This window comes from Chelonia mydas, chromosome 2 (genome assembly GCF_015237465.2).
Source record: "Chelonia mydas isolate rCheMyd1 chromosome 2, rCheMyd1.pri.v2, whole genome shotgun sequence".
Classification (NCBI taxonomy): Eukaryota; Metazoa; Chordata; order Testudines; family Cheloniidae; genus Chelonia; species Chelonia mydas.
This window is the reverse complement of record NC_057850.1, coordinates 187,048,437-187,075,942: the sequence shown is the minus strand read 5'-3', so window position 1 is coordinate 187,075,942 and position 27,506 is coordinate 187,048,437. Positions and strand designations below refer to the sequence as shown.

At 39.6% G+C, this 27,506-nt stretch overlaps 1 protein-coding gene across 3 annotated transcripts in view; it reads left to right on the top strand.

Annotated features, from left to right (window-relative positions):
- The window catches only part of ANO10 (anoctamin 10), a 237,346-nt gene that overhangs the window by 154,143 nt on the left and 55,697 nt on the right, over window positions 1–27,506 (top strand). For 2 of the 3 annotated variants that reach the window (XM_027822503.3, XM_043540867.1), the window contains exon 12: window positions 23,580–23,696. The exons of the other annotated variant lie outside the window; for it this stretch is intronic. In XM_027822503.3, coding sequence (XP_027678304.2) covers window positions 23,580–23,696 — 117 coding nt within the window. The remainder of the gene's footprint in view (window positions 1–23,579; window positions 23,697–27,506) is intronic. 3 annotated transcript variants of the gene reach the window in all.

The window sequence follows — 27,506 nt, the reverse complement described above, 5'->3', positions numbered from 1 at the left end:
CTTCCCAGCACTGCTGTGTCCCAGATGCTAGTTAGTTTCTTTCTTTCTGTGAAGCAGACAGCCCCCCATCCTTGAGCTCCAGGGAGTGACTAAAGCTGCTCTGCCCGGCAGCCCTTCTTATATGGCACAGCCCGGTCCTGATTGGCTGCCCCTATAAGCCCTCTTCTGATTGGCTGCCTCCTGTGCTCCTATAAGCTCTCTCCTGATTGGCTGCCTCCTGCACAGCTTTCAAAGGGTTGCTTTAACCCCTTATCGGCCAGTTTGGGGCCGACACCCCATCACAATGGCCTAGCTGAAATTACTATAAATTGCATACATAATTGATTGAAAGACCATTTTCAAAGATTAGTTATGAATGGTTCAGTGTCAAATTAGGAAGATACATCAAGTGGCGTCCTGAAGGGTTATGTCCTAGGTCCAGTACTATTAAATATTTTCATTAATCTCTTGGATGATGATATGGAGAGCATGCTTATAAAATGTGATGATACCAAACTGGGATGGGATGCAAGCACTTTGGAGAACAGGATTAGAAATCAAAATTATCTCGATAATTTGTCTAAAATCAGTAAGGTGAAATTCAATAACGATAGTGCAAAGCAATACATTTAGGAAGGAAAAATCAAATGTGTAACTACAAAATGGGGAATACCTGACTAGGCAGCAGTATTGCTGAAAAGGATCTGGAAGTTAGAATGGTTCACAAATTGAATGAGTCAACAGTGTGATGCTGTGAAAAAGGCAATGTCATTCTGGGATGTATTAACAGGAGTGTTATATGTAAGACAAGGGAGATAACTGTTCCACTGTGTTTAAATCATGTGAGACCTCTACTGGAGTACTGGATGCAGTTTTGGGCACCACACTTTAAGAAATAATATGAACAAATTGGAGAGCATCTAGAAGAGAACAAAACTGAGACATTTAGAAAACATGATATATGAAGAAATTATATGATATATAATACATGAAAGAATTAGGCACGTTTAGTCTGGAGAAGAGAGCTGAGGGTGAACCTGATAAGTCTTCAAATATGTTAAAGTTTCTTATAAAGAAGATGGTGATCAGTTGTTCTCTATGTAGACCAAGAACAGGACAAGCAGTAATCGGCTTAAGTTGCAGTAACAGAGTTTCAAGTTAGATATAAGGAAAAACTTTCTAACTATAAGGATACTTAAGCAGTGGAATGGGTTAGCTAGGGAGGTTGTAGAGTCCTAGTCATTGGAAGTTTTAAAGAACAGGTTAGACAAACACTTGTCAGGGATGGTGTAGGAATACTTAATCCTGCCTCAGTGTGGGGAGATAGACTAGATGACCTCTTGAGGTCCCTTTTGGCTGTACATTTTTGTGATTCTATAAGGTTCAATTTTCATATCAAAGACTATTTAATTCAGGATATTAAGTAGATGAAATGTTGGCTAAGAGATTATAGGAATTTCTCCTTTTCAGTAACAGCTACAAAGGAACTTGTAAGAGAGGGAAAAACATGTATCAGAGATTAACAGTGTTTTCTTTAACAAGTATAGAAAACTCCACTTACCATATGGCTCTCGCACTGTGCAATCTAATACATCTTTAGTTAAGATTAATCTGTTTATGTTCAGGAAGTCCATATTTGGATAGAAGATTTGAAAGGCTATGCTCCTCAATATATTTGACTTTTAGAAGCATGTTTTTTTCCTAAGATAAGAACTATTTGAATTTATCAGAAACTTTTTTTTAAAAAAACCCTATTTTTCTTCTTTGAGTATGTATGTGCCAGTGTAGATCCTCCTGTAGGTGTGCATGTGCCTTATTTACGTGAAATTGGATTCTTTCGCATAGTAGTGTCTGGGGTTGTGTCTGTACCCCGTGGCTTCTTGAGCTCCCATGTGAGGGCATAAAGAGTAGAGTGGCTATGACCCTTGTTCAGTCCCTTCTTACTCCCCATGTCAGGAAGATGGAACCCAGTGAGTGTCCAAACCACTACTTCTACAGAGCTTCAGACTAATCCTTTTCTCAGTTAGTTGGTGAAGAACATATTTTCACCCTTCTCCCTTATTTTGGACGTTCCAAGAAAAATTAGTTAAAAAAATAAATATATAAAAATACAAGGTAAAAGGAGATCCCTTGTACATTCCCCTGTACAACAGGTTGAGGCACTTAGTGCCAATGTGGTAGACTCCAAATTGTCTGGGTTCAAATCCTGCCTGTCCTATGATGGTCAGATCCCCCTCACTGAAGAACACCACTGTTACCTTTTCAGTCCAGAGGAGAGCCATATCTCAGATAGGTGCTTCATGTACTGGTCATTTTTCCCTCCAAGACCTGCAACTATAGAAGACACTTGGCTCAAGTTACAGCTGCTTGAGGAATCCTTGTGGCTCACTTAAGGCCCAGAGGAAACCATAGCTACCAAAGTGGAGCTGAAAGAGTTGATGTTGGTCAGGGCTTCCTAGAATGGGTACAATACCCTGGGATCAAGCAGCAAAAAAAAAAAAAAAGCCAATGAAGAGGACACAGGCAAAAATAGTGCCATCAACTTTGGCATCAGTAATCCTAATGCAACAGCTTCAACATCAAAACTGACACCTATGCTCTGGTCACAAAAGGGTGACATGGAAAGACAACCCCACATTGAGCACAACGCAGCTCTAAGCAACACGTGATTGTCCCACAAGGAGGACATGACACATCTATCATCAAAGGAAAGAGCCTCCAAGTCCATCAAGGTGGCCGGCACAGGGTGGAGGAGCCCTGGCATTGTCCCTGGTACCAATATTTGTGTCCATTTCTGAACTAGTGACAGGCTTGAGATATATCCCTACAGAGACCCCAGCATTTCCTGCACCTATGCAGCAACTGGCACTGGATTATGTACAGAGGTATCATTACCTAACCGCACTGCCTTTTGAAGAGAGTTTTTCATCTTCACCCTCACCAGTTTACTCCTCTCTGGCACTTTCAGAGAGTTACCTCAGAGACAGTATTATAGGTCCCTTGCCAAGAACACTGCGCTATGGCATGCTGCAGTGGCCATTCTGACCTTATTGGGAACGATTGTTGCACATATCCCAGAGCAGATCCCGCTCTCGAACATCATGGAAGAGAATAAGATATCAGTTCCAAGGCCATTGTTGGCCAGACTTCTAACTTGAGAGCTTGGCATCGTTCACGATAAGTTAGAGATAGCGTAAGGTCCACAGCGACCCCTGTCTGCACACTAGGAGTTAGTGAAGTCACCTGGTGAAGCAGCAACCCTGGTTTCTACTCTGGTGGTCAATGATTTGAAATCTTTCCAGAATTTTCTCTTCCACATAGAAGAGACCCTGGACATCAAAACAACAACCATACAGGAAAAGTCCCACAAGCTGTTGGAGATTCTCAGCTTCACAACTCCAAATCAATGAGGGGCATGCTGGAGCTAACCAAGAGACTGACAAACCATGGCCACTTTCTCTCACTTCTAAACTGGTGGAGAAAAGATACTATGTAACCCCAAAGGGCTGTGAGCATTTTTACACCCACCCAAATGTAGGTTCCTTGGTGGTATGTGTAATCCAAGAGATATCCAAAAAGGTATTCCTAATTACAAAGACCCAAAGAAATTATATATATTTAGGCACACTTCAACTCTGGGTAGCAAACTACCAAGACTTGTTTGTGAAATGTAGCTTCCTCACCTGGGAGAAGATCACTGCCTTCCTGTCAAAAAATCCTACAGGAGAACAGAGAGTAGTTGAAAGATCATGAAAGAAGGCCAAATGGTCACTAGAATAGCATTGTAGGCAGCCAGGGATGCACCTGACATGGCCACTATGAAATGGGCTTCTTAGCTACTAGCATCCAGGATACCCAAAGAGATGCAAGCCACCCTCGAAGACCAATCCTTTGGGGGATGGAACTCTAGTCAAATTACCAGTGAGGTGCTCTACTTCATGAGAGATTCTTTAAGGTCTTTAGGGATTTACATTCCAGCTGTGTACTGGAAACTATTTAACTATCAGTCCCAGCAAAGGCAAGGGATACCTGCGTACTCTCAGTACTCAAAAATTACCTATTCTCTAGGAGACTCCCATCCTCTGTCACTCACCCAGCACTGTCACAGTGGCAGCAGGTTTGATGGGAGTGTCAAAAGTCACACCAGAGCTAATCCAAAGCCAGTTGCTATCCTTGAGAGTCACCTTACCTCTTTCTACCAGGCTTAGTCTACTATCACATCAGAATAATAGGTATTTGACATAATTGCCCATGACTAACCTATTCATTTCCACATCTTACCCCCCTTCCCTGTCTGTCTTCAAGGATGCTTCTCATGAGAGCCTATTACAAAAAGAAGGGATAATATTGTTTTGACTAGGAGGTTTAGAAGAGGTACTGCAGGAGTGCAAGGTTAGAGGCTTCCACTCCTGATATTTCCTAATCCCAAAGAAAAAGGGTTTTTTTGTACTATCCTAATCCTGAGGAGACTGAACAAATACATAAGGCTCTTCAGATACAGGATGCTTGCCTTCCTTATTCCATCTCTGCAGGCTCAGGACTGATTCATGACTCTTGACTTGCAGGAATAGCCATCCACTCAGTCTACAGGAATTAACTGAGATTCACAGTGGGGCCAAGTGACTACCAGTACAAGGTACTGCTGTTTGGACTCTCCATAGCATCAAGAGTTTTCACAAAATGCCTAGTCCTGGTGGAGCATCCACATCTACCCTTGCCTGGATGATTGGCTGATCAAAGGCAGATTCCAGCAGATGATGATGACAAGCATAGACTGGCCCTTCTAGTGAGCTATAAAAAAAAATTGTGTCTTCACCCCATCACATACGATACAGTTCGTAGGAGCTATAATTGACTCCAAGTCAGAGACAGTATGCTTACCCGAGGACAGGTTCCTGTTGTTGCAGTCACTGCTACTTAAGATAAAATCAAACCCGACTGTAATGGTACAGACTTGCATTGGGGTGTTAGGCCATATGTCGGTATACACAGACTTCACCTGAGGTTCCAATAGTTCTGGCACTGATCTGTCTACTCTCTGGAGAGACTCCAGATGAACTGAAAGGTCTCAATGCCTCCTAATGTGCTCAGAGAGTTAACGTGGTGGCTAGAACCCAAAAACATAAGGAGAGGATTACTTTTGTTCCCCTCCCTGATAGAGACTTGAATCATGGACACACTAGGAAGAGGTTGGGGAGCCCACCGGGGCACATAGAGATGCCAGGGATCTGGTCTCCAAAACACATGGGACTTCATATAAACTTCCTGTAACTTGGGGCCATCAGGCTGTCCTGTGTAGCACACTGTCCTTTGAAATGTCACAGTGCAGATTCCGATGGATAGCATCTTCATGATTCACTAGATAAATGAGCAAGGGGGCTCCCTCTCAGCACCCCTCTGCTTTCAGGGCATCAACCTTGGATATTGTGCCACCAACACGTGATAACTCCACTGGCTATTCACCAGTGGGAATCAGCAACGACCTACCAGACATTCTGAGCATGCAATCCATCACCAGTCACAATTGGTCCCTGTGGAATTCCATTAGAGACTTGATACTCCAACATCAGTGGGTTCCTGTGATAGACCCGTTTGCCACCAAGGACAATGTCACGTGTCAGAATTTCTGTTCCAGAGGAGGCTTGAGCCTGGGCGCATTGCCCGATGGCTTCCTTCTGCAATGGAATCCTTCTCCTTTTCACTGATATCCCTGATCCCCAGGGTGAGTTCCAAAATCAAAAGAGACATAGCTCTGATCATTCTCATAGCACCATACTGGCGGAGGCTGTTCTGTCTGACTGATTTATTACAGATGTCCATGCAGCTGTGGATTCAGCTCCTAGACTTCCCTCACCTGATCTCATAGCACCACAGCCAGGTACTCTGTCCAGACCCAAAGTCCCTTCACCTGGCAGCCTGAATGTTGGCTGGCGAAGTATCACGGACAGGGGCTGCTCTAGACACGCCCAGAAGATCTTAATACATAGTAGGAAGACATCTGTTAGAAGGATTTGTTTGTCACAATGAAAGTGGTTCTCAGTCTGGGCTTGCCAACAGGGCCTATACTGTGTACAGACTTCAGTACTACAGATTCTTGACTACTTGGTGGATCTGAAGTGTTCCAGCCTTTTTGTTCAGTTCTATTAAGGTCCACCTCACAGCAATTTCAGCTTGCCATCTGTCTGTACAATTGAGCTCAGTTCTCTCTCATCTGACAGCATTAAGGTTCCTGAAGGGCCTAATACACACTTAGCCACAAGTTAGAGCGCTTACTCCTGCTTGGGGATCTCAGCATCATTCTCTTGAGACTCATAGGGCCTCCCTTTGAACCCCTTTTAGAATACTCCATACCTCATGTCACTGTGAAGACAGTCTTCCTACTTTTGGTCACTTTGGAGTTCACTCACTCTCCTGGTCAAACACTTATTACGCCACATATCAAAGGGGTAAGGTGGTGCTGAATTCACCCTAAGTTCATCCCCAAGGTGATTCGGAATTTTATCTGAATCAGTCAATTAACCTGCATGTTTTCATCTCAAAACCACATTCCTCATTTGGAGAGAAGTTGCACACTACTAGATATTTCCAGAGCTTTACTACATTGACAGGACCAAACCATTTAGACTGTCTTCCTGTTTGTTTCTGGCTATAGCTGGCCATTCCAAAGGCTAGACTGTCACATCATAAAGAATGATAATGTACTCAATGTATGTTGCTGTGTTACAGGTTGGCTGGTGTACCATTTCCACTGAACCTCAAGCCTTAGGCCTGGTCTGTACTAGAAAATTTGGTCTGCATAACTACTTGGCTCATGGCTGTGAAAAATCCACACCCCTGAGTGGTGTAGTTAAGCCAAGATAAGACCCTGTGTGGATGGCTTCCTAGATCGATGGAAGTAGAATTCTTCCATTGATTTAGCTACCGACTCTCGAGGAGGTGGATTACCTATGCCAATGGGAGAATCCCGCCCATCGACGTAGGTAGTGCTTACGCTGAAGCACTAGAGCTGTGCAGCTGTGGTGTTTTAAGCATAGCCAAGTCCTTACTCTGTCAGAGTTTCAGGGACATCCTCTGCCTGCTTCAGAAGCAGAAAAATATCTGAGATCTGCAAGGCGGTGATGTGGACTAACCCACGGACTTTATCAAACATTTTATACCTCGGATATAGCTGCCAGAACAGATACCAAGTTCAGGAAAGCAGAACTACAATCAATGTTCAACTAATGCTGTTGATATTCCTCATCCCATCATTTGAAGGAGTACTGTTTTTCAGTCATCTGCGTGGGATCCATGCTGACACATACATCAAAGAAAGAGTGGTTACTTCCCTACAGTAACATGGTTCTTTAAGATGTTGTTAGTGATTTGGGGGTTTCTCTTTGTGTGTTTTTGTTTTCTTACAAAAGCCACTAAAACTGCACTAGAAGACATCTTTTGTTTACTACTTGCATCCGTTTCAAACCACTGAAATAGAGGTAAAGAGCTTCATAACTCATTTGCTAATCCCCTGAGTCACCCAGTAACGTTAAATTTCTGAAGCTGGACAAACTGAATTCCTTATATAGATAACTACAATGAAGTATACGGTAGTTTACCTCTACCTTTTATATATTTTTTCTTTTTGGAAGGCGTGTGGTTTGACGGAGAAGGAAGTGTAAATGTCATAGATTAATAGGCTACAATAAGCATTTTTTTTCTGATGTGGAGCATTAGGGCATTTCAAAAATAAACAATACCTGTCAGGATAGGATCCAATATGTAATGTTAGCAATCAGCTAAGAGGCACTTTGTGAGCTGTGGTATTAATCACAATGTCAAATTCAATTGCATGGGCATCTTTCTATCCACTTTTCACTTAGAATTTATTTCTGAGCATGAGCAAAGCTTTACTCTTCTTTAGATTCAGCATTAGCTGATTTGGCTTTTGGCAACCCAGATCCTGGTTCCTATTAAACACCATCCATAAATTGAGATAAGGATTGTGCCAAAACATTGCAGGATTATAGAATGGTAATATACTGTTGTGTGCATTGTGAAACTGTGTTATAGACTGCTGTGCTGCAAGATTTACTATTAACAAATACTGAGAAGCTTCAAGGATGAAAAATATACACCTACTGTGCTTTGTTTTTGTGTGTTTTAAATTGGCCATGCTCTGAAGCAAAGTGAAGAAAATAATATGGTCTTAAATATTGCTAGAGTTCTTGTGTGTATTTCATGTATTTTAGAGTGTTTGAGAGAACAGTTATTTAACAAATGTACTGTAGTATGGCATATTTTTGGCAATATAATGAATATGTTGAATTACAAAATAGTATTTTTAGATTTTGAGTGTATATACCTGTGAGTAACTTCATTGCCGGTTTGCAATTAATTATAAACCTGCATACCACAGATTGATATTGGGGTTCTTCTCTTGATAATTATTGCTTCTGCAGGTGTTTCCAGAACTTTGTTGAATGTCAGGTTTCTGCTGATAGAGCCAAAGAGGGCAATCTGAGTGGGTGAAGAGATTGAGAGCAAGTACTTCCTTTGTGTAATAAATTGCTATTTATAATCATGGAATTCACCTTCTTGTTAACTGCCATTTTTTATTTTGTTTCTTTGTTTCTATACAAAGTGAATCAAAGTTGGCTGTACCTGCTTTGGATGTTCCTGGTAACTGGATGTATAATATAAAAACATTCTGAGTCAGGAAATTCAGTTGTCACAACTATGACTTGGCTTCTTTAAGCATATATATAGTGTTTTGTGTTACTGTACCATATATGATGTTAACTTTCATGCCTTAACAGTTACCAGAATACTATGGCTGTAGAAAACACAACTTTCTGAATGTTTTGACTTCTGTGTGTGTAAAATTAAATCATGGTGTTCCACAAAGGTAGTCTATGGCATTTGATTTTTTAAAATGAAAGCACAAAGATATCAAAAATTGGGTTGTGTTCCCTACAATGTTTGAATTGATCATGTTATTGTTAAATAGCATATTCAAATAAACTTTGTAAGGAGGAATTAAGGCGAGGAATGAATGAGCGGCAGGATGCCCAGCAAGTCCGGGGCAGTTAAGGATAACATAATTTCAAGAAAATAACACTGTTCCTATGTGTGGATCTTGAGCATTGCAGGCTGATGTGGTATTAAAAAGCAGCAAAATACATTCTTTGCAGTATGTGATTTTTCTAATACTTATTATTTCATTATTATTAAAACTTTTACAAATATGTCAGTTACTCGTGGTTTTAAAAGCCACTTCTCAGTTATCAGAGCATGAAAAAAGGGATGGAGAAAAATACCTAGGCTGGTTAAAACAAAACAAAGAAGCAAGCTGCCAACCTCCCAAACCCATCCTCTCCTCCACCACCAATCCTTTTTGTTTTGTTGCATATTCAGATACCTCAAAAATGCACCAAAGGAATTCCTCCAGAATCTTGAAAACATTTATTTTGATGGTGAAAATAAGCATGAAAAACTCCAGTGCAATGGAGAAGTAATTGTTCTGCTCTGTTTGGCACTGGTGAGGCTTCAGCTGGAGAATTGTGTCCCGTTTTGGGCACCACACTTTCAGAAAGGTGTGGTAAAATTGGTGAGAGTCTAGAGAAGAGCAACAAAAGTGATAAAAGGTTTAGAAAACATGACCTATGAGGAATGGTTAAAAATAAGGCATGTTAATCTTGAGAAAAGAAGACTGAGGGGGGACCTGGTAAGAGCCTTCAAATATGTTAATGGCTGTTATAAAGGGGATGGTGATCAGTTGTTCTCCATGTCCCTCTGAAGGCAAGAAAAGAAATAATGGGTTTGATCTGCACGAAGGAAGATTTATGTTTCTAACTATAAAGATAGCTAAGTACTGGAATAAGTTACCAAAGAAGGTTGTGGAATCCTCGTCATTGGAGGTTTTTAAATAAACATCAGTTACAATGGTCCAAGTATGCTTGGTCCTGCCTCAGTGCAGGGAGATGAACTAGATGACCTCTTGTGGGCCCTTCCAGCCCTGCACGTTTATGATTCTGTTTTTTAAAAAACAAATGTATAAATCCTGGAAAAATAGGATCTTACAGATTTTATTATGCATCAAAGGAAATCAGGGGCAAAATTCCCATGGACTTCAATGGTGGAAGATCAGAGCAGATATAGGTAGTTTCTCAATGATAGCTGTAGGAGAAAATCATAGATCTCAGATGCTCACATAAATATTTTTTAAAATATTAATAAATCCATATTCTTGCTCTAATTCATGGGTGATTGACTATAATGTACAATAACTTCGATTTAAACATTTGTAAATTGATTAAAAATACGAAGTATTGTAAATAATTAGAGTATGGGTTGTTTTTTGAAGATTCCATCCCAGTAACAATATGCATGATGGTAACATAAGAAAAAGCAATAATCTTTTTCACAACTGTATTGGTCAGATTATCCATGCTTTAGACTGTATTGACATGCATTTGGTGGAATGCATTTTCATTTAAATATAAATCACCAGATGGAGTCTGTTAAACCTTTATATGAACTAACTGTTTCTGAATGATTTCTAAATTTAGGACTAAGTTCCCGAAAAAGTGTTATCTTGTTTTGTTTCCTTTCTAATAGTCACTTTTAGAACTTTTTGATAACAGGAAGTGAGTGGAGAAATACACTCCCACGTACAGACAGAAGATCCTCTCTTTTACGAGGGTGATGTTGAAGTGTTTGTTTTTCATTTTAAAAAAAATAACTTCTCTGTTTTTACAGTAACTTCCTGGAAATGTAAACCAGGAACGTAAACCAGTTCTTCTCAAAACTATTTTTATCTCATCACTCATGCACACTGGTTTGTTACGATGCAGTTACTCAAGAGTGCTGGGGTGGTATTGATTTAGTTGTACTAGTCATTGCTATTTAAAGTAAATTTAGTATTTGAAAAAATTACCAGATTGACAACCTTGGAGACCGAGTCCTGGTCAACACTTCAAAATGCTTGCCACTCTTGTTATGTCAGTACCAGCAAATCCTCCTCATGTAGACCACATCTTATATTGGCCACACAAAAAAATTCTTTTGCTGGTATAGCTTATGCATAAAGACATAGGACTGGAAGGGACCATTTGGATCATAGAGTCCAGTCCATTGGCCATTCATAAACCTATTAAGATCCATCTTTAAACAAGTTGTTTACCCCCACTACTCCTACTAGAAGGTTGTGACAGAACCTCACTCCTCTGATGGTTAGAAACCTTTCTCTAATTTCCAGCCTAAATTTATTCATGGACAGTTTATACCCATCTGTTCTTGTGCCAACATTGTCCTTCAGTTTAAATAGCTCTTCTCTTCCCTGATGTATTTAAATTTATACCAGATCCCCAAGCAAAATCAGCATTAATGGAAAAAAGGACTTTTATGTCCGTTTAACTGCGTCTATACGAGGGCTTTAGCTGGTGTAGAAGTGTAGTAAAAAATCATAATGTGACCCTAACTTTCATTACTATATTGGCAAAGGTTCTAGTGTAGACCTGGCTTAACATCTCAGGTATAATACATGTTGTGGAAGTGAAAATGTCACTCTGTCCTTTCAGTGAACTGGGTGACTCATAGATTGTTTAAAACAAAATGACCATTGAAGCATTTGGTATTAGTCCAAAATAATTCTTTAAGATGAAGAATGTGGATGTGCAGAAAAATTCCATTATTTTAGAATAGAGATTTGTTGGAATTATTTTGATCTCCTGTTGCTACATTCCTGCTTTCTGTAAGCCTACTGGTGATTATTGAATCCTTGCTCATTTTCCTTATGTCTCACAACCATATCTTATGCATGGTACCCACAGCAGTGTTGGAATATTGCACAAGAGATTCTGCAGCATGTTGGCAATGAAAAGGTACATCCTATGATTTCTACATCTATTTACCAGTGTTTGAGAAATAGAAATGGTTGCCAAGTAGGAAGCTCTATCTGCTTCTGTAACACCAATATTCATTTCTTCACTGTGGAAGAGTAATTTTATTAGAGTTGGAAGGAAGGTCACCCTGACCAAATGTGTTTGGCTTTTGACAATGGCACAATTATCTCCAGAAAGGTTTTGTGTGTGTGTGTGTGTGTGTGTAATTTAATCATCTGGCACAATCAAAATGTTAATTAACTGATAGATGGAGCATTCGCATAGCTAGAATCAAACAGCAGATCTGGAAAAACATTTGTGGTGCTTACACATCCCAGGACTCCTTATAGATCCCACTGGAGAAGGTCAAGGAGTTGCGTCACAAGTTGATGGATATTTTACAATGTCATCTGCTCAAATTGCCCTTCCCATCAATGAGGCTTTGTTAGATTCCACAAAGACAAATTGGTATAACCCAACAGTACCACTCACCTCTAAGAGGGCTGATAAAAATATTATGTCTCATCAAAGGACTTTGAGTTTTTGTTTTCCCATCCTTTTCCCAGTTCCCTCATTGTCAAGGTAGTAATTGAGCATGGAAAGCAGCACCACGCTAAAACAATGCCATACAAGAGGGAACAAAAATGTCTCAACCTAATAAGTCGTAAATCCTATTTATCTACAACTCTGCAATTCATGATCTCCAACTATCAAGCACTTGTGGCAAAGTGTATCTATCAGCGTCTCCAAGTTATTTCATTTATTGAGCACTTTCCATCAAAACAGAGGGAACAATTTCAGGCAATCATATTGGAGGGCCAGCTTCTGGCCAGAATATCCTCCATAACCTCTCTGGACATTACTGCGGCTGCTTCTTGTTCCATCTTTATGGCAGTTGTCTTGCATAAGGCTTCTTGGCTTCAGCTTTTGTGGTTTTGAAGGGAGATACAGAATACAGCAGAGGACTTCCCTTTGACAATTCCAAGTTGTTCACCAAAAATATGGACAAGTCTCTACATACTTTAAAAGACTCTAGGACTGCTCTGCAGTCTCAGGGAATTTACACACCTGCAAATAAAAGGAGATATAGTGAGTCCCATACAGCTCAGAGATCTTGCCTTGTTCTATTTGCCAGATTTCAAAGCCCCAATGAATCCCAAGAAAGAGAGAAATGTTCCAGAGGAAGAGAGTGACCACCACATCTGAATCGAACACACAACCTCATCATAATCTGAAAACTCATATTGTCATGCTTGTTGAGGGTCCAAGTCATCTCCCACCTTTTGAGTTCTCAGCTACAAAAATTCACATGCCTTGGAGCAAACACTACAGACAAGTGGGTCTTGGGGATCTTAGCATCAGGATACTAGATCCATTTTACCTCCCTTCCCTCCATCCCAGCCCCTTCCCTATCCCTCTTCAGGGATCCCTCTCACAAGCACCTACTAAAACAGGAAATCAACTCCCTTCTGACCATGGGAACTATTGAACCAGTACACAGAGAGAAGTAGTTCTATTCAAGGTACTTCCTGGCTCCTCAATAAATTTGTGAAGGTACAGAAATTCAAAATGGTAACATTTGCAGCAATAATCCCTTCATGGGACCAAGAGGATTGGTTCTCGGTACTCGACCAACAAGATACATATTTCCAAATAGTGATCCACGCTTCCCACAAGGAATTTTTGTTTTACATTAGGAAAAGATAATTTTCTTTATCTAGCCCAACTGTTGTAATAGAATCATAGAACTGAAAGGGACCTTGAGAGGACATCTAGTGCAGTACCCTGCACTCATGGGACGACTAAGTATTATCTGGACTTATTATCTAATAATAACCGATGCATCTGTATGGGGATGAGGAGCTCACCTGGATACTCATATTGTTCAGGGCAGGTGGTCATCCCACAAGACCACCTTACACATCAACATACTGGAACTCGGAGCAGTCAGAAATCCTTGGCTTCATTTTATGCCATTGAACAGGGGCAGGTGTATCAAGATCATGATGGACAATGTGGCCCACATGTTTTATATCAATCAGTAAGGAGGAACGAGACCATCTTCCATGTGTGACAAAGCTATAAAACTATGGAATTGGTGCATACACAGTCATATTCACCTGTCTTCAGTGTACCTTCCTGGCAATCAGAACATCATATCAGATGCTCTCAGCAGACGTTTCTCACAAGATTTCAAATGGGAGCTAGACCCTTGGATTCTCACTTGCATTTTTCAGATTTGGAGTCTTCCAAAGGTAGACCTCTTCATTACTGCCATAAACTGGAAGAGCACTCGGTTCTCTTCAAGAGGGAACCTCCCCTGGCTGCACGAAGCTCCGCACTCCCGCCCCACTTCCTTAAACGCATCAGTTTTTGGTAGCCATTACATCTACTCTAATTGTTGAAGAGTAGGGACCTTTAAGGCACATGTTCCCTTCATGATATTTTTCAGAGATAACGTTTTATTACTACCATACCCCAAATTCTTACCTAAGGTTTCAACTGAATTTCATATTAACCAGGTCATTAACTTCCCAGTTTTCTTCCGTAAGCCACATTTGACTAAGGAGGATGCTGCATTGCACACACTCAGTGTCAATATCGTATTAGCCTTTTACCTAGACATACTTAATTCATTTAGAAAATTTCGCAGACTGTTAGTATCAGTTGCTGACAGATGTAAGAGAGATACAATTTCCAACCAAATACTCTATAGGTGGATATCAGGATGTGTCTTTTCTTGTCATGCATCTAATGATATTCAAACTCCTCCTAGGATATTATCCCATTCTACAAGGTCTGTCTCTACCTCAGTGGCTTTTCTCAAGAATTTTTCCATCACTGAGATCTGTAGAGCTGCAGCTTGGATCTCTATACACACTTTTTCAAAGCATTTTGCAGTAATCCATAATACAGCTTTGGATGCTGTGTTTGGCTCTGCAGTATTATCTAAAGCAGGAGTTCTCAAACTTCATTGCACCGCAACTCCCTTCTGACAACAAAAATTACTACCTGACCCAGGAGAGGGGACCGAAACCTGAGCCCGCCCGAGTCCCGCTGCCCTGGGTGTGTGGGGGGGGCCAAAACCCAAGCCCAAGGGATTCCGCCCCAGGTAGGGGGCCTATAACCTGATCCCTCCCACCCAGGTCTGAAGCCCAAGGACTTTGGCTGCGGCCCCAGGTGGTGGGGCTTCAGCTTCAGCCCCAAGCCCCAGAAAGTCTAATGCCAGCCCTGGCAACCCCATTAAAATGGAGTCACGACCCACTTTGGGGTCCCAACCCACAGTTTGAGAACCGCTGATCAAAGTATTAGACTCAACTCCAACCCCCCTTCCCGCTGATGAGGGTACTGCTCAGTAGTCACCTGAAGTGGAGCACCCCTAGGGTCACTGCTTAAAGAAGGAGGAGAACTTACTCACTCTGTGCAATAACTAGCTCATTGAGATGTGTCCACCTATGGGTGTTTCTCTACCCGCCCTCCTTCCCCTCTGCTTTAGAGTTTCCTTTATGGGACTTTGCAGTAGAGAAGGAACTGAGGTTGGTGTGCTCATGCAGCCCTGTATAGCTTTGGTGCAGGACACTAGCTGTATAGAGCAAATGCACAGGCACTTCTACCAAAAATCTCTGATCAAAGGTGCCTGGCGCCCATGCACACCTGAAGTGGAGCACCCATAGGGGAACACATCTCAAAGAACTACAGTTACTGCATTGGGCAAGTAACTTCTCCTGCATAAGCTGCAAGTTCTGAAAGGAGGAACATGCAGTTTTACCAAAGCAGATTCAGTTCACATTTTTATAAAAAGATTCTCTAATAATGTAAGGGGATGTGAGGTTTTAAAAGAAGCGTTTATCACTGAAGTGGAAGACGGTCCCCTATTATTAGAGTCCTTCAGCTGTGATAATTCTACTCAATTAGCAAAACTCTTTAATTAATGTAGTTTAGTTTAAAAGCAGGAAGAAAAGTTTAATCATGCTTTCTTTTTATGCGTTACAAAAAATGTTTTCTAATAAATTTCTTTTATTGCTGTCTTCTCAAGCAATTAAATGTAATCCAGTTTCTGGCATTTGTAAGTTAAATCTTTGCTTGTATTGTACCTTTAACTGAATTTCCTTTTTTAAGCGCAAATACTTTTTTTTATTATTTTAAACTTTTTACTAACATTTCAAAATATCAGCCTTATCTAGTATAGTTAAGAGAATTGGAGCCCAGTCATCAGATTTTTAAAGCCACAGAAAGAGATTAATTTATTCTCTGATTTGTATCAGTTCTTAGCCCTGATTTTAGTTGAGTTTAACACAGCAACAGTAGGAGATCACATGACTTCCTTATATTTACCACATATTTTGCACTTTGACAGTAAAATGATCATATTCTGGTGCGTTCATTAACACTCCCAAAGATGTTCTGTATACCGCAGTATTGAACATGCAGGGGAGAAATACCTTGAAGTCACCTAACCTTAGAGGGGGAATCTTGTGTAGGGTTCCCAGTTAATGAATAACCAATGAATGCCTTGTTCTATCACACATACTAGTTCTGCAGGTCTAGACTACTGGATTTCTGATTTTAATGGAATTTATTAATAAACAGGTACATTCTGGGACAAATGTTTGATGTAAAACTTCATTAAACTCTTTCCAGATTGGGATTTGTCATGTAATCTGTCTGTTTATCAGAAAAGGCTGCTTTTGCATATATTTCTTTGTTCAATGGTGGCTAGACTCTGATGGGAACACAGCATTACTGCAGTCATACCACTGTAGAAATCAAATTAGCTGTTTAAAATGCCAAGAATTCAGCCCTAATTTGCATTTCCCGTTTCAGAAGAGACAAGGTTGGGGACACACTGCTGCAAAACACAGCTGCCTTTGTAGCTTATGCCACTAGATTTTGTAGAATAGAACAGTTCCGTTAGCTCTCTGGGCACCTGGCACGAGACCACAAAGAGTTTGATAGTGCTGCAATTATCAAGGGTGAGAGACATATTGACATTTCTCTCCTCACCCGCTTGGCAGATTGCAGAGTAGGGGAGTACTTCACTGTTGGCACTAGGGAGCATACAGCTTGTGTTACTATTATCCTGTTTTTTTTCATTCAAAGACACACTCACCCTCTAATCATTTTGTGGGATATGTTTTTGAAAACAACAACTTATTTTAATAGTTTCATTTTAAAATAACAGTTTGGTTTTGTAATCTTTTTATTTGTAAACAATTTTGATTATTAGGAAGCTACTTAAATAAATGCTTTAAGGAGGTTACTACAACTCTGCCTATTTCTGCAGCAGATTTTCATCAGAGTATACATTTTCTCTTTTTTTGTTTTGTTTCGTTATTTGTGATAGATTCCGATCCCTTATTTGTTTTAATTTTATCATTGTAAATTGCTAAGAAGGGTTTTGCTGTGTTATATCTGTGACCTATTAGCCTATTCTTGGGACAGTTTTTCTGACAGTGGCTGTATTTGAGTCAGCTTTGTAAAATTATACTAGTTTTGTTTAAGGAATACTAAAATGAAGATGGACTATAAAATGAATACTGCATCCTATTTCTTTTTACTCTTCTGAAAATTTCTAGAACAGTTCTTTGGTCTTCCTGAGTCAACTGCAGCTCTATTCAAGGGTTAGATTTTGAAATTAGATACAGTTTCTTTTAAAATGTTCTCTTGGCTCTAACCCACCCACATTGGTGGATTTTGATTAGATTTCTCAGATATTTTCCCATATTTTTTACTAATGTTGTTTCTGAATTGCATGTTAGGAAGTGGAAAGAATGCAGTAGGAGGAATAAGTAGGTTTAACAGTAACCAATGTGGATTCGTTTTGGGAAAGGTGTTATAAGTGGAGCTGTGGCTCCTAAAATTGTTTTTGGTAGTCCTTAATGTTTTAAAACATTTTCACTAGGTTCTGTAGGGTGGAATTGCACTTGACTTTACCATCTTAAAGTCCAAGACATTTTAACTAAGCTCACAAACTTCTAAAGGACAGTAACCCACATGATAAATACCTCTCACTTAATTCTACACAGTTTACAAACAATAAAACTTCCTGTTTCTAAGAGGTCATGAATGGAGTAAGCATGGAGACTGAGCTCTTGATAAATTAGAGTTTTGTGTACAGGGGTTTTTTGGCTGGTACAAAAATCTAACTGTTCAAATGTTAAAAGTAAATAACACAATTACTTAGTGGTTTTCAGAGCTGGGTTTAGAATTTTTGAGCAGGTCTGCAAACATTTTTTTTGCCCTCTTTCAATCTGTTCTCTCCACTCCCCCGCTCCCTAGAAAAACAAACAAACCCAAACCAAAATAAAAAAGGGGATCAGTGGAGACAAAAGCCCTAAGTGGCTTCAAGGCTGAATATGGTAAGTTTATGGAGAGGATGGTATGATGGGACTCCCTATGATGGCATGTGGCCCACCAGCGACTGCCAGTAGCAAAAGTCCTCAATGGCTGGACACGGGACACTAGATGGGGAAGGCTCTGAGTTACTACAGAGAATTCTTTCCTAGGTGTTTGGCTGGTGGGTCTTGCCCACATGCTCAGGGTCTAACTGAACTCCATATTTGGGGTCAAGAAGAAATTTCCCCCCTGGATCAGATTGGCAGAGACCCTGGGGGGTTTTCGCTTTCCTCTGCAGCATGGGACATGGGTCACTTTCAGGATTAAACTAGTGTAAATAGTGACTTCTCTGTAACTTGAAGTCTTTAAACTATGATTTGAGGACTTCAGTAACTCAGACAGAGGTTAGGGAGTAAGCGTGGAGTAGGTGGGTGAGGTTCTGTGACCTGCAATGTATAGGAGGTCAGACTAGATGATGGTCTCTTCTGACCTTAAAGTCTGAGTCTATAAAGCCCACTAATCAATTCCTATCCTCCCTCATCAAATCACTATGAGATTAGTCTTTGGCGTCCCCTCAAACTTAATTTACATATTTACATAAAAAGTGAGCAGACTCTAAGAGAGGAAATTTAGGTTACGTCTCAGCTTCCTGCTGTGGAAGTGTAGTTAGCTGCTGGTGGGTTAGGTTTTCAAGGCTGTTCACAAGGAAATGGCTAGGAGTTTACAGCAATTGGATTCAGGCACCCAAAGGTTAGCCCTGCTGGTGCCCAAACTTTTTTACTGAAATTGTAATTCTTGCAAATAAATCCCCTGCCTGCATCCATCAGTGTCCCCTAGCTCCATGAGTTCTTTTTCTGATAACCTTCTCTTTCTCTTTTTTTGTTGTTCACCCTTTTGCCTTCTAGGTTGCTCCCACTTTTCTGTCCCACGTCCCCCTGAAACCAAAACACATGAAAAAACATGCATTTTAACACATCCAAATGTGAAGTCATACATCTAAGAACAAAAAATATAAGTCACACTTATAAGATGGGGGACTGTCTGTCTCTTGGACAGCAGTGACTCTGAATAGGACTTAGGGCTCATGGTAAATAACCAGTTAATCATGAGCGCTCGGTGTTATACAGTAGCTAAGAGGGTGAATACGGTCCTTGGATGTATAAGCAGGAGAATATTGAGTGGAAGTAGAGATTACCTGTGCATGTGGCATTAGTGAGCCCATTGCTGGAATATTGTGTCCTGTTCTGATGCTCACGCTTCAAAAAGGATGTTGACAAACTTGAAGTGGTTCAGAAAAGAGCCAAAAGAATTAGTCAAGTTTTGGAAAAATGCCTTATAGTGAAAGACTAATGAAGCCCAATCTATTTAGTTTATCCAGGAGAAGGTTAAGAGGTAACTTGATTATGGTCTATAAATATTTACCTAGAGAAGAAATTTCTGGTAGGAGCTGGTTCTTTGATCTAGCTGGAAAAGATGTTATCCAGTGACTGGAAGATGAAGCCAGACAAATTCAGACTAGAAATAAGGTACAATTTTTTAATAGTGAGGGTAATTGACAATTGCAACAACTTACATAGGGATGTGATGGAGTCTTCATCAAGTCTTTAAGTTTCCATCAAGTCTTTAAATCAAGATTGAATTTATTTTTAAAAGATACACTATAGCTCGAAGAGACATTATGGGTTTGATACAGAAATTACTGGTGAGGGGGTTTTGGCCTGTGTTATGCAGGATGTCTGACTAGATGTTTATAGAAGTCCTTTCTGTCCTTAAAGTCTGTGAATCTATGACTATTTGCTGCTCATGGTGTGGAACATCCTCTGGTAGTTTGGGCCTGGCTGCGTAAGTGCCATGAACCTGCAGCTGTACACATAAATTGAAGGAACCTCCTGCTGCTTTATCTGTAGCTTTGGAAGCAGGTTGGTTAGACCATGTGTGGAGTGGTAGTGGCAGAAAATCCATGGCTATGGAGCTTTTCGTCTTCCACTACTTTCCTCTACCCCACTCTCCTGCACCCTCAAAAAAAGTAGCCTTCTGGGGTGTCTCATTTCCTCAGGTTGGGAAACTGATACAATAATCTTATTCTCTGGACTGTCACTATTTTTGTTCGTTTGTTTGTTTTTAAGAGGAAAGAAAAATGCTACTAAATTCTGTGCCCTGTGTTATACAGGAGGTCAGACTAGATGATCTCAGTGGTCATCCATGATCTATAAATGAAAAAAAGACACTATCTAAACAGAAACTGCTATGCATACTGTCCTATCAAGTTCATATGTTTTATATTATATAATATAAAATAGATAATACATTAGTTAGTAGTACTTAGTCTTCCAGTTTTGAGGAATAACCTTTTTCCTCAGGTATGAATTCTAAAGGTCCTTGTAAAAATGCATTTGTGAAATTTTTAGACTATAAACCCATTTACATTTATTAAAGGATTCATCTGCTGATACATTTTTTTGTATTTAAAAATATGGTGGTCAAATTTAGGTATGATCTTTGTAACTTTGCACTCAATTTCTCCAGGTTACACCAGTATAACTGAGAACAGAATTTAGCCCAGTGCTGTTAGCTAATTGATTGCATACAGTAAAAGCTTTTTTCCCGGCATGTTGGGGAAATGGGGGGTGCCGGTAAGTGAAAAATTCCGGTTAACTAAGAGGGAGGGAGTTTGGATGTGGGAGGGGGTGCGGGACGCGGGCTCTGGGAGGGAGTTAGGGTGTGGGAGGGGGCTTGGGCAGGGGGTTGGGGCACGGGAGGGGTTTTGGGTGCTGGATCCAGGGGGCCCTCACCTCCGGTGTCTCCCTGCAAGCGGCGAACTGTCCCTGCTGCTCCTAGGCAGAGGCACAGCAGGCAGCTCTCTGCACTGCCCCTGCCCGACCCCAAGCGCTGATTCCGCAGGTCCCATTGGCCAGGAACTGTGGCCAATGGAAGCTGCGGGGGGCAGCACCTTCAGGCGGAGGCAGCGCACAGAGTCACCTGCCACACCCCAAACCCCTGCCCCGAGCCCCCTCCCACACCCAAAGTCCCTCCCAGAGCCTGTGCCCCACACCCCTGCCCGCACTCTGAACCCCTCCTGGCCGTTCCTCCACCTAGGAGTAGCAGGAACATGTCGCTGCTTCTGGGGAGCCATGCAGAGTCAGACAAGGAGCCTTCCGGCCCCGTGTCAACTGCACTGTAAACCGGACTTTCTATGAAGATTAGAAATGCCGGTTTATAGAGATTTCCGGTTGGTACAGGGCTGGATAACACAGCTTTTACTGTATTATGTTTGATCCCTGTTGTTTTTCAAGTGTGTTTCCTATTGCTGCTATTAAGATTTTAAGTCTGCATCTTCCTTGGTAACTCTCCTGTATCCAAAAAAATGGTTTTAGATATGAGTTGAATGTTCCCCATGTATCTCTTGTCACATCTGAGTACTGGGATGGATTTTATCCCGCTCTAGAGTATTGTCTCTCTTAATTCTTGTTCTAGCTGATCCTATCCTTCTTCAGTATTTCATCTTTCCACGGAAGGCATTGTCCCTCATTCTTCTTTGTAAACTTGTTAGGGGAAAAAAATGATATTTTTAGCAATATGTACCTCCTCTGTCAGCAGACCTATGTGTTTACTTAGGCTTTCTCAGGAATAGATTCTGCCATGTTGAGTGGGAAAAGGGGAAAATTTTGTGCCTTTAGGGAGTATTTCAGTGTTGACATGATGTCAAAGTAGAATTTTTTTGTAATGTGGTATTAAGGATTGAATTGCTTGTGTTTACTGTCAAGGATAATGGGATTGCACAAGTTGAAATAAATAAATATTTTCTTTGCCATGTCTTAGCCGATGTGCTGACTCCTTCTTTAATCTCTAACTTTGTATGTACAGTTTTTAATAAATGTTGTATTTACATTAAATTCTATTTCAGCCTTTCTTTATCTTCTTTGGATTAATTATTATTTCTTAGACTGTAAGTTTCATTCCCTAAATGTATTCACTCTTTTTCTGTATTTGATTTTGTACAATTTGTACGTGGCTCATTTTTAACTTTTGGTATTGTCTTAATCATTACCATTACCTCTTCTTTTTTCTATCAGTATTTGCCTGTTTATAGTTAAAGTATGTTTATTGCTGCATAGTCCACATGACCATTGTGTGGGTTTGTATTTCTTTCCATTTCTCCACTGTCCTTTACCTCCATTGCATTATACCAGGTGATTTATTTCTAGCTCTTCCCATCCCACATGTTTACTCTTGATGCTTAGCATTTTGTGTTGTGCAGCCAACTGCATCAAGATGGAACATTTAATTCTTGGACTTGTATTCTCAGAAAAATGAGTCAGTGCTCTTTTCCATTTTATGACAGTTAGAGCACTGATTCAGGAAAAAAGTTGGGCATACATGTAAATAAATACCATATAAAGCATGCGTATAAGTACCATTGATGTCAGTGGGACTTAAGCATGTGTTTAAAGTTAAGTTTCCCTGTATAGAGATGCTTTTCTGAATCAAGGCCAAGTTGCTGCCATCAGACTCATGGCAAGTTGCCAGTCCAGTTCTCAGTAGGGTAAATTTTGAGGGGCTCTAGCTTAGATGCTCGTGCAAACATCTGTGTGCCCCCCCCCAAAAATAAACACCTGTCTTGAAAACTTGGGACTTGTTTTGAACAAGCGTTAATGGGTGTGCTGCATCTTTAGGTCAAATATAAAGAGCGATGAACAAGGATTAAGTTTAACTTTGAATTTTCTGGTCTTTGTTGGGTTAAATGTTTATATAATCCTTTGCTATATAATTATTGGCTAATTTGGCCTATTCCTTCCACTCCTTATATTTAGAATATCCTCTCAATTAATGTTGGCCAGTTCACCGCTTCTGTGTATCATTCCAGCTGTAAAATCCAGACTCCTGTTGTGTTGTATTGTTTTGTAGTCCACCCACAAGGACTTTTAGATTATACTCTTTCTGGGACAGGACCTCTGTTATTTATTTTTGTTTGGCACATTTTACCATTGTATTATGTCATGTAAATCTATTGTGACATATACATCTTATGCTTTCACTTTGTACTACAGTTCTTATCCTAGATTCAAATTCCAACAAGGTCAGTATCAACCTGAATAGTTTGATTTTTATCAGGAATCACAAATGTATAAATAAAGAAAATTATACAGTACATAGTGAAAATATAAGATTATAATAAAGACAAACCTAATAGAAATATGTGTTTATTTGCAAAGTATAAATAATTGTTGAGCTGGAAAAGTCAGGAGTAATCGTGGCATAGTATGCCATCACTATTTCTCACATAATTAACAATAAATAATTTTTAGGCATCCTGGAATTAAAATTTGCAGAATGCTTTTGTATTCTTCTTCTTTACTTGCCATAAACTATATAATAGAGTATTGAATTTGTTTTTTCCCCCAGCATATTCTACTGGCATTGAAGTTTGTCATGGCGTTTGTGATTCCTGATAAACCACGGGATATCCAGATAAAACTGGCCAGGTTGGAATTTGAATCTCTAGAAGCTCTCAAACAGCAGGTATGGGCAACTGACTTGGGGAAACAAATGTACTAGTTTGGGGGACCAAAAGCAAAGGTATATTATGGAAATGGAAATTGTCAGTACTATCCTCTATTTCAGTTGCATGGCATTCGATATTAGCATCTTTAAGGGACATGCATAGTATCAATCTAAAATGTAAAATAATTTAAAAATTGTGTTTAAAAAACCCTATTATTGATGCAAAAGCTTTCAGTGATTTAGTCATTGATCATTCCAATTAAACAATTTTTGTTTGGAGTTTAACTATCCTTCTGTATTGTTTGCAACCAAAATAAAGAAGCGTTTAACAGAAACAGAAGAACATGCCTATCAATAAATATGAAAGTGATTAGTATATTTTAATTGTTCACATCGATTGGAAAGCAAAAAGTAAACAGCATTAATGCTGAAAAGTAAATTAAATTTTAAAAAGTACTTTAAATTCTAATAATTTCAGTTATTGTTTAGTAACACAGAGATCAACATTTTTAACCTGACAGTGTCTCATGAATTTGCCTTGAATTTGCCAGATTGGGTCAGGTATCTTTCATTTAAAAAAAACCCACTCTCTTATTTATAATGATACTTACTTTCCTTTGTAAAGAGCTTTGAAATCTATGGATGAAAAGCTCTCTATAAGAAATGGTGTTCACTGTACTGGCATCACATGTAAATTGTAGTTGGCCACTGTGTGGAGGAATATTGTTACTGTAAGCACTCTTGGCATGGATTTTTTTAAATAATCATTTCAATATTTGTTTTGGGGGAAGGTTACCAAAGAATTATATGGACATTATGTGAAAAAGGTAAACTAGATTACATTTTATTACCACAGTTTTAGCATTATTATTTTTATATATATATGTATAATTTACATTTCAGCTGTAAGTATCATAGAATCATAGAATATCAGGGTTGAAAGGGACCTCAGGAGATCATCTAGTCCAACCCCCTGCTCAAAGCAGGACCAATCCCCAACTAAATCATCCCAGCCAGGGCTTTGTCAAGCCTGACCTTAAAAACTTCTAAGGAAGGAGATTCCACCACCTCCCTAGGTAACGCATTCCAGTGTTTCACCACCCTCCTAGTGAAAAAGTTTTTCCTAATATCCAACTTAAACCTCCCCCACTGCAAGTAACATGTATCCCTTAGGAAAACAATGAGCTAGATTTTTGTACTGCAGAATCTATAGAGGCAAATGCATACAAGGAGACAGTAGTGGAAGCCATAACTGAAAGTAACTAGTATGTGGTAACCTCAAGCGGTGGGAAGAGATCTCTCAGGTAGAACATGCCTGTATGGCTACCCTCTACAAAGAAAATAGATCATAAGGGAAAATCCGTGACCTAGTGGAAAGAAGAATAGCTATGTGGGGGAGGAACTGGGTGGACTATGTGGGGGAGGAACTGGGTAGGTTCTGAAAAATATTTGACTTTGAGGCTATTTAGCTAAATGATCCAATTACAGAAAGCAGAATTCCAGGTAAAGATTAGCAAATAATGTAATTTTGTAATAGTGTAAGCTAAAATGTGAAGTATATGCAGTAGCTGATTACAATAAGCATTATGCATATAGCTGTCTGTCTACACTGAATTAAACTAATGTTGCATGAAATCATTTATGAAAATAACCCTTTTTTGATTTGTTTGCTTTATTTATGAACATGAGGATTTCCATCTTAACCTTCATAATCGCCAATATGTAAAAAAGTATTTCAAAGGCCAGTTATCCATAAAAATAGGTATTTGGGACCGCTGTGTCCTCAGTCACCAGAAAGTTGCATGTGAATTATGATGAATTTTAGGTTTTTCATGTGAGTATTTTAATTGTGGTGGTGGGCTTTCATTTGTTAGTTTTTGGCTCGTCTTAGAGATCTTGGGTGAAATCATGGCCCATTAAAGTCAAATGAGAGTTTTACCATTGACTTACTGCGTCCAGGATTTCATTCCTCATCTTCTGTCAGACTAAAAGTAGGATTTTAATAAAACTAAGTGAGACAAACAAAACCCCCACTTAACCCTGTGTTGTCTGTCCCATATATTGGACTGTGATTGTACATGAATATGATAATTTTTCACAGAAACAAGCACAAAACAAGCATAAACTTTGCAAAAATATACCCAAACCCAATGTTGGGAAAACCCCCAAAGTTTCAGAGTTGAAGTCCCATTGACCCATAGTTCTTAACACATTCACACTCTCTCATCTTTCTTCCCTGCCACTTCAAAGTCCTTAGATGGTATTTTATACAGTGGAAATGAACTGGAGTGTATTGGGGCAGCAGCATCAAATGTTCATATCAACACAACATTAGTGTTCACATTGTCCCAATGGTCACTACTGATTTGCAGAGGCAATATACTTAGAGTACATCAGTTATAGGTGAGTAATCGTCCATACTCTGTGATCTTCAAGTGAAGTTGGAGAATACACTTTAACAAAAAAAAATCTTCTGTGATATCTGGCAAAATGTTATATTCATTTCAGCCAAACTGACTCCTGAAATATTACATTGCCATCACTATTAAAAACACATGGTCTTATATGATGTGTGTCCCTATCCAGGTCAAGACAGTCTTCCACAATAAAAGCATAAAAAATAAAATCTAAATTAAAATGGAATCTAAAGCTCTACAGTTTAGTTTTGTAGTTCTCTAATGGGTTCACTGAAGTTACCAGGCTTGACAGTGGTCTTATATATCCTCTACTTAACATTTTAAAGAGCAGGACTGCTGCTCTATTTTAGTTGCTCCTTTTCTCTATTTTCATTTTGTAGACAGGCAAAACTAGTTCATCCACTGAAACCTTAAGCACAAATGAATAAAACCACCTTTGATTAGAATATGCTGGTTGAAATCTACTGAGTGTGGTTCACTATGAATATATTGTCAGCCATTAAGACTTAAACTTCCACCCTCACATCTATGCATGAATTACCATAATATATGCCTGAGCCCCAAGTCTTCAGGGTTTGTTTTATTAATCCTACTGAGAGATGGGCATTCTGCATTTTAGTGGGAACTAAAACCCTCCAATTCTTTTCATTCTCCATCTTCTTACAGGATAGAAGTCCTTTTTAGTTTTAGGATACCTATAATTATATGCACAGATAACCACGATCATCTTTTCAGATTTTCCTTGACTGATTGCATGTTATGTCTTTCATAGTTTGAACATGTCATGTATTAAGTAGTGTACTGAAATGGAATGATCTCATGTGGAGACTTGCTTTAATTCTTTAATGTCACATTAAAACAGCTTTGGTTTTCTGGATGTCAGCTGGCAAAATATCTGCACTTCAAAATAATTCACTGACAACTGAGGCATTTATTTTTAAAGCATATTTTCGAGTTCTTTCAGCCTCAAATAGTCAAGATAATCATAAGTAAACCTTCTGGCAATAATCATCATCTTTGTAATGTAACCCATTTTAGTTTTGATATTTGAAATTGATTTCTCTAAAAAAACAATTTTTTTTAAAAGCAAAAAAAAAAAAAAGAAATGTGTTAGACTTATATGTCACATGGAAGTTTCCTCCTCCCCACTGTTGTGATAAGTGCATACCAAATTCGTCTTCTGACTGCTGTCACAATTCCCTGTCCCCCGTTTATTTTAATACATGAGAGATGCTAAAAGAAGGGTCTGCTTTTCCATGTTTGCAGAAGATCCTGGTTGAGAATAGCTTTGGGACTTCTGTTCTCTAGAGACAATAGATACTAGGTGTACATCACTCCGAAGTATATTGCTTGTTGTCTGGGTGTGGAGGAGGATTCCAGCTCTTCTGTATTCAGACCCATCTGCTGGCTG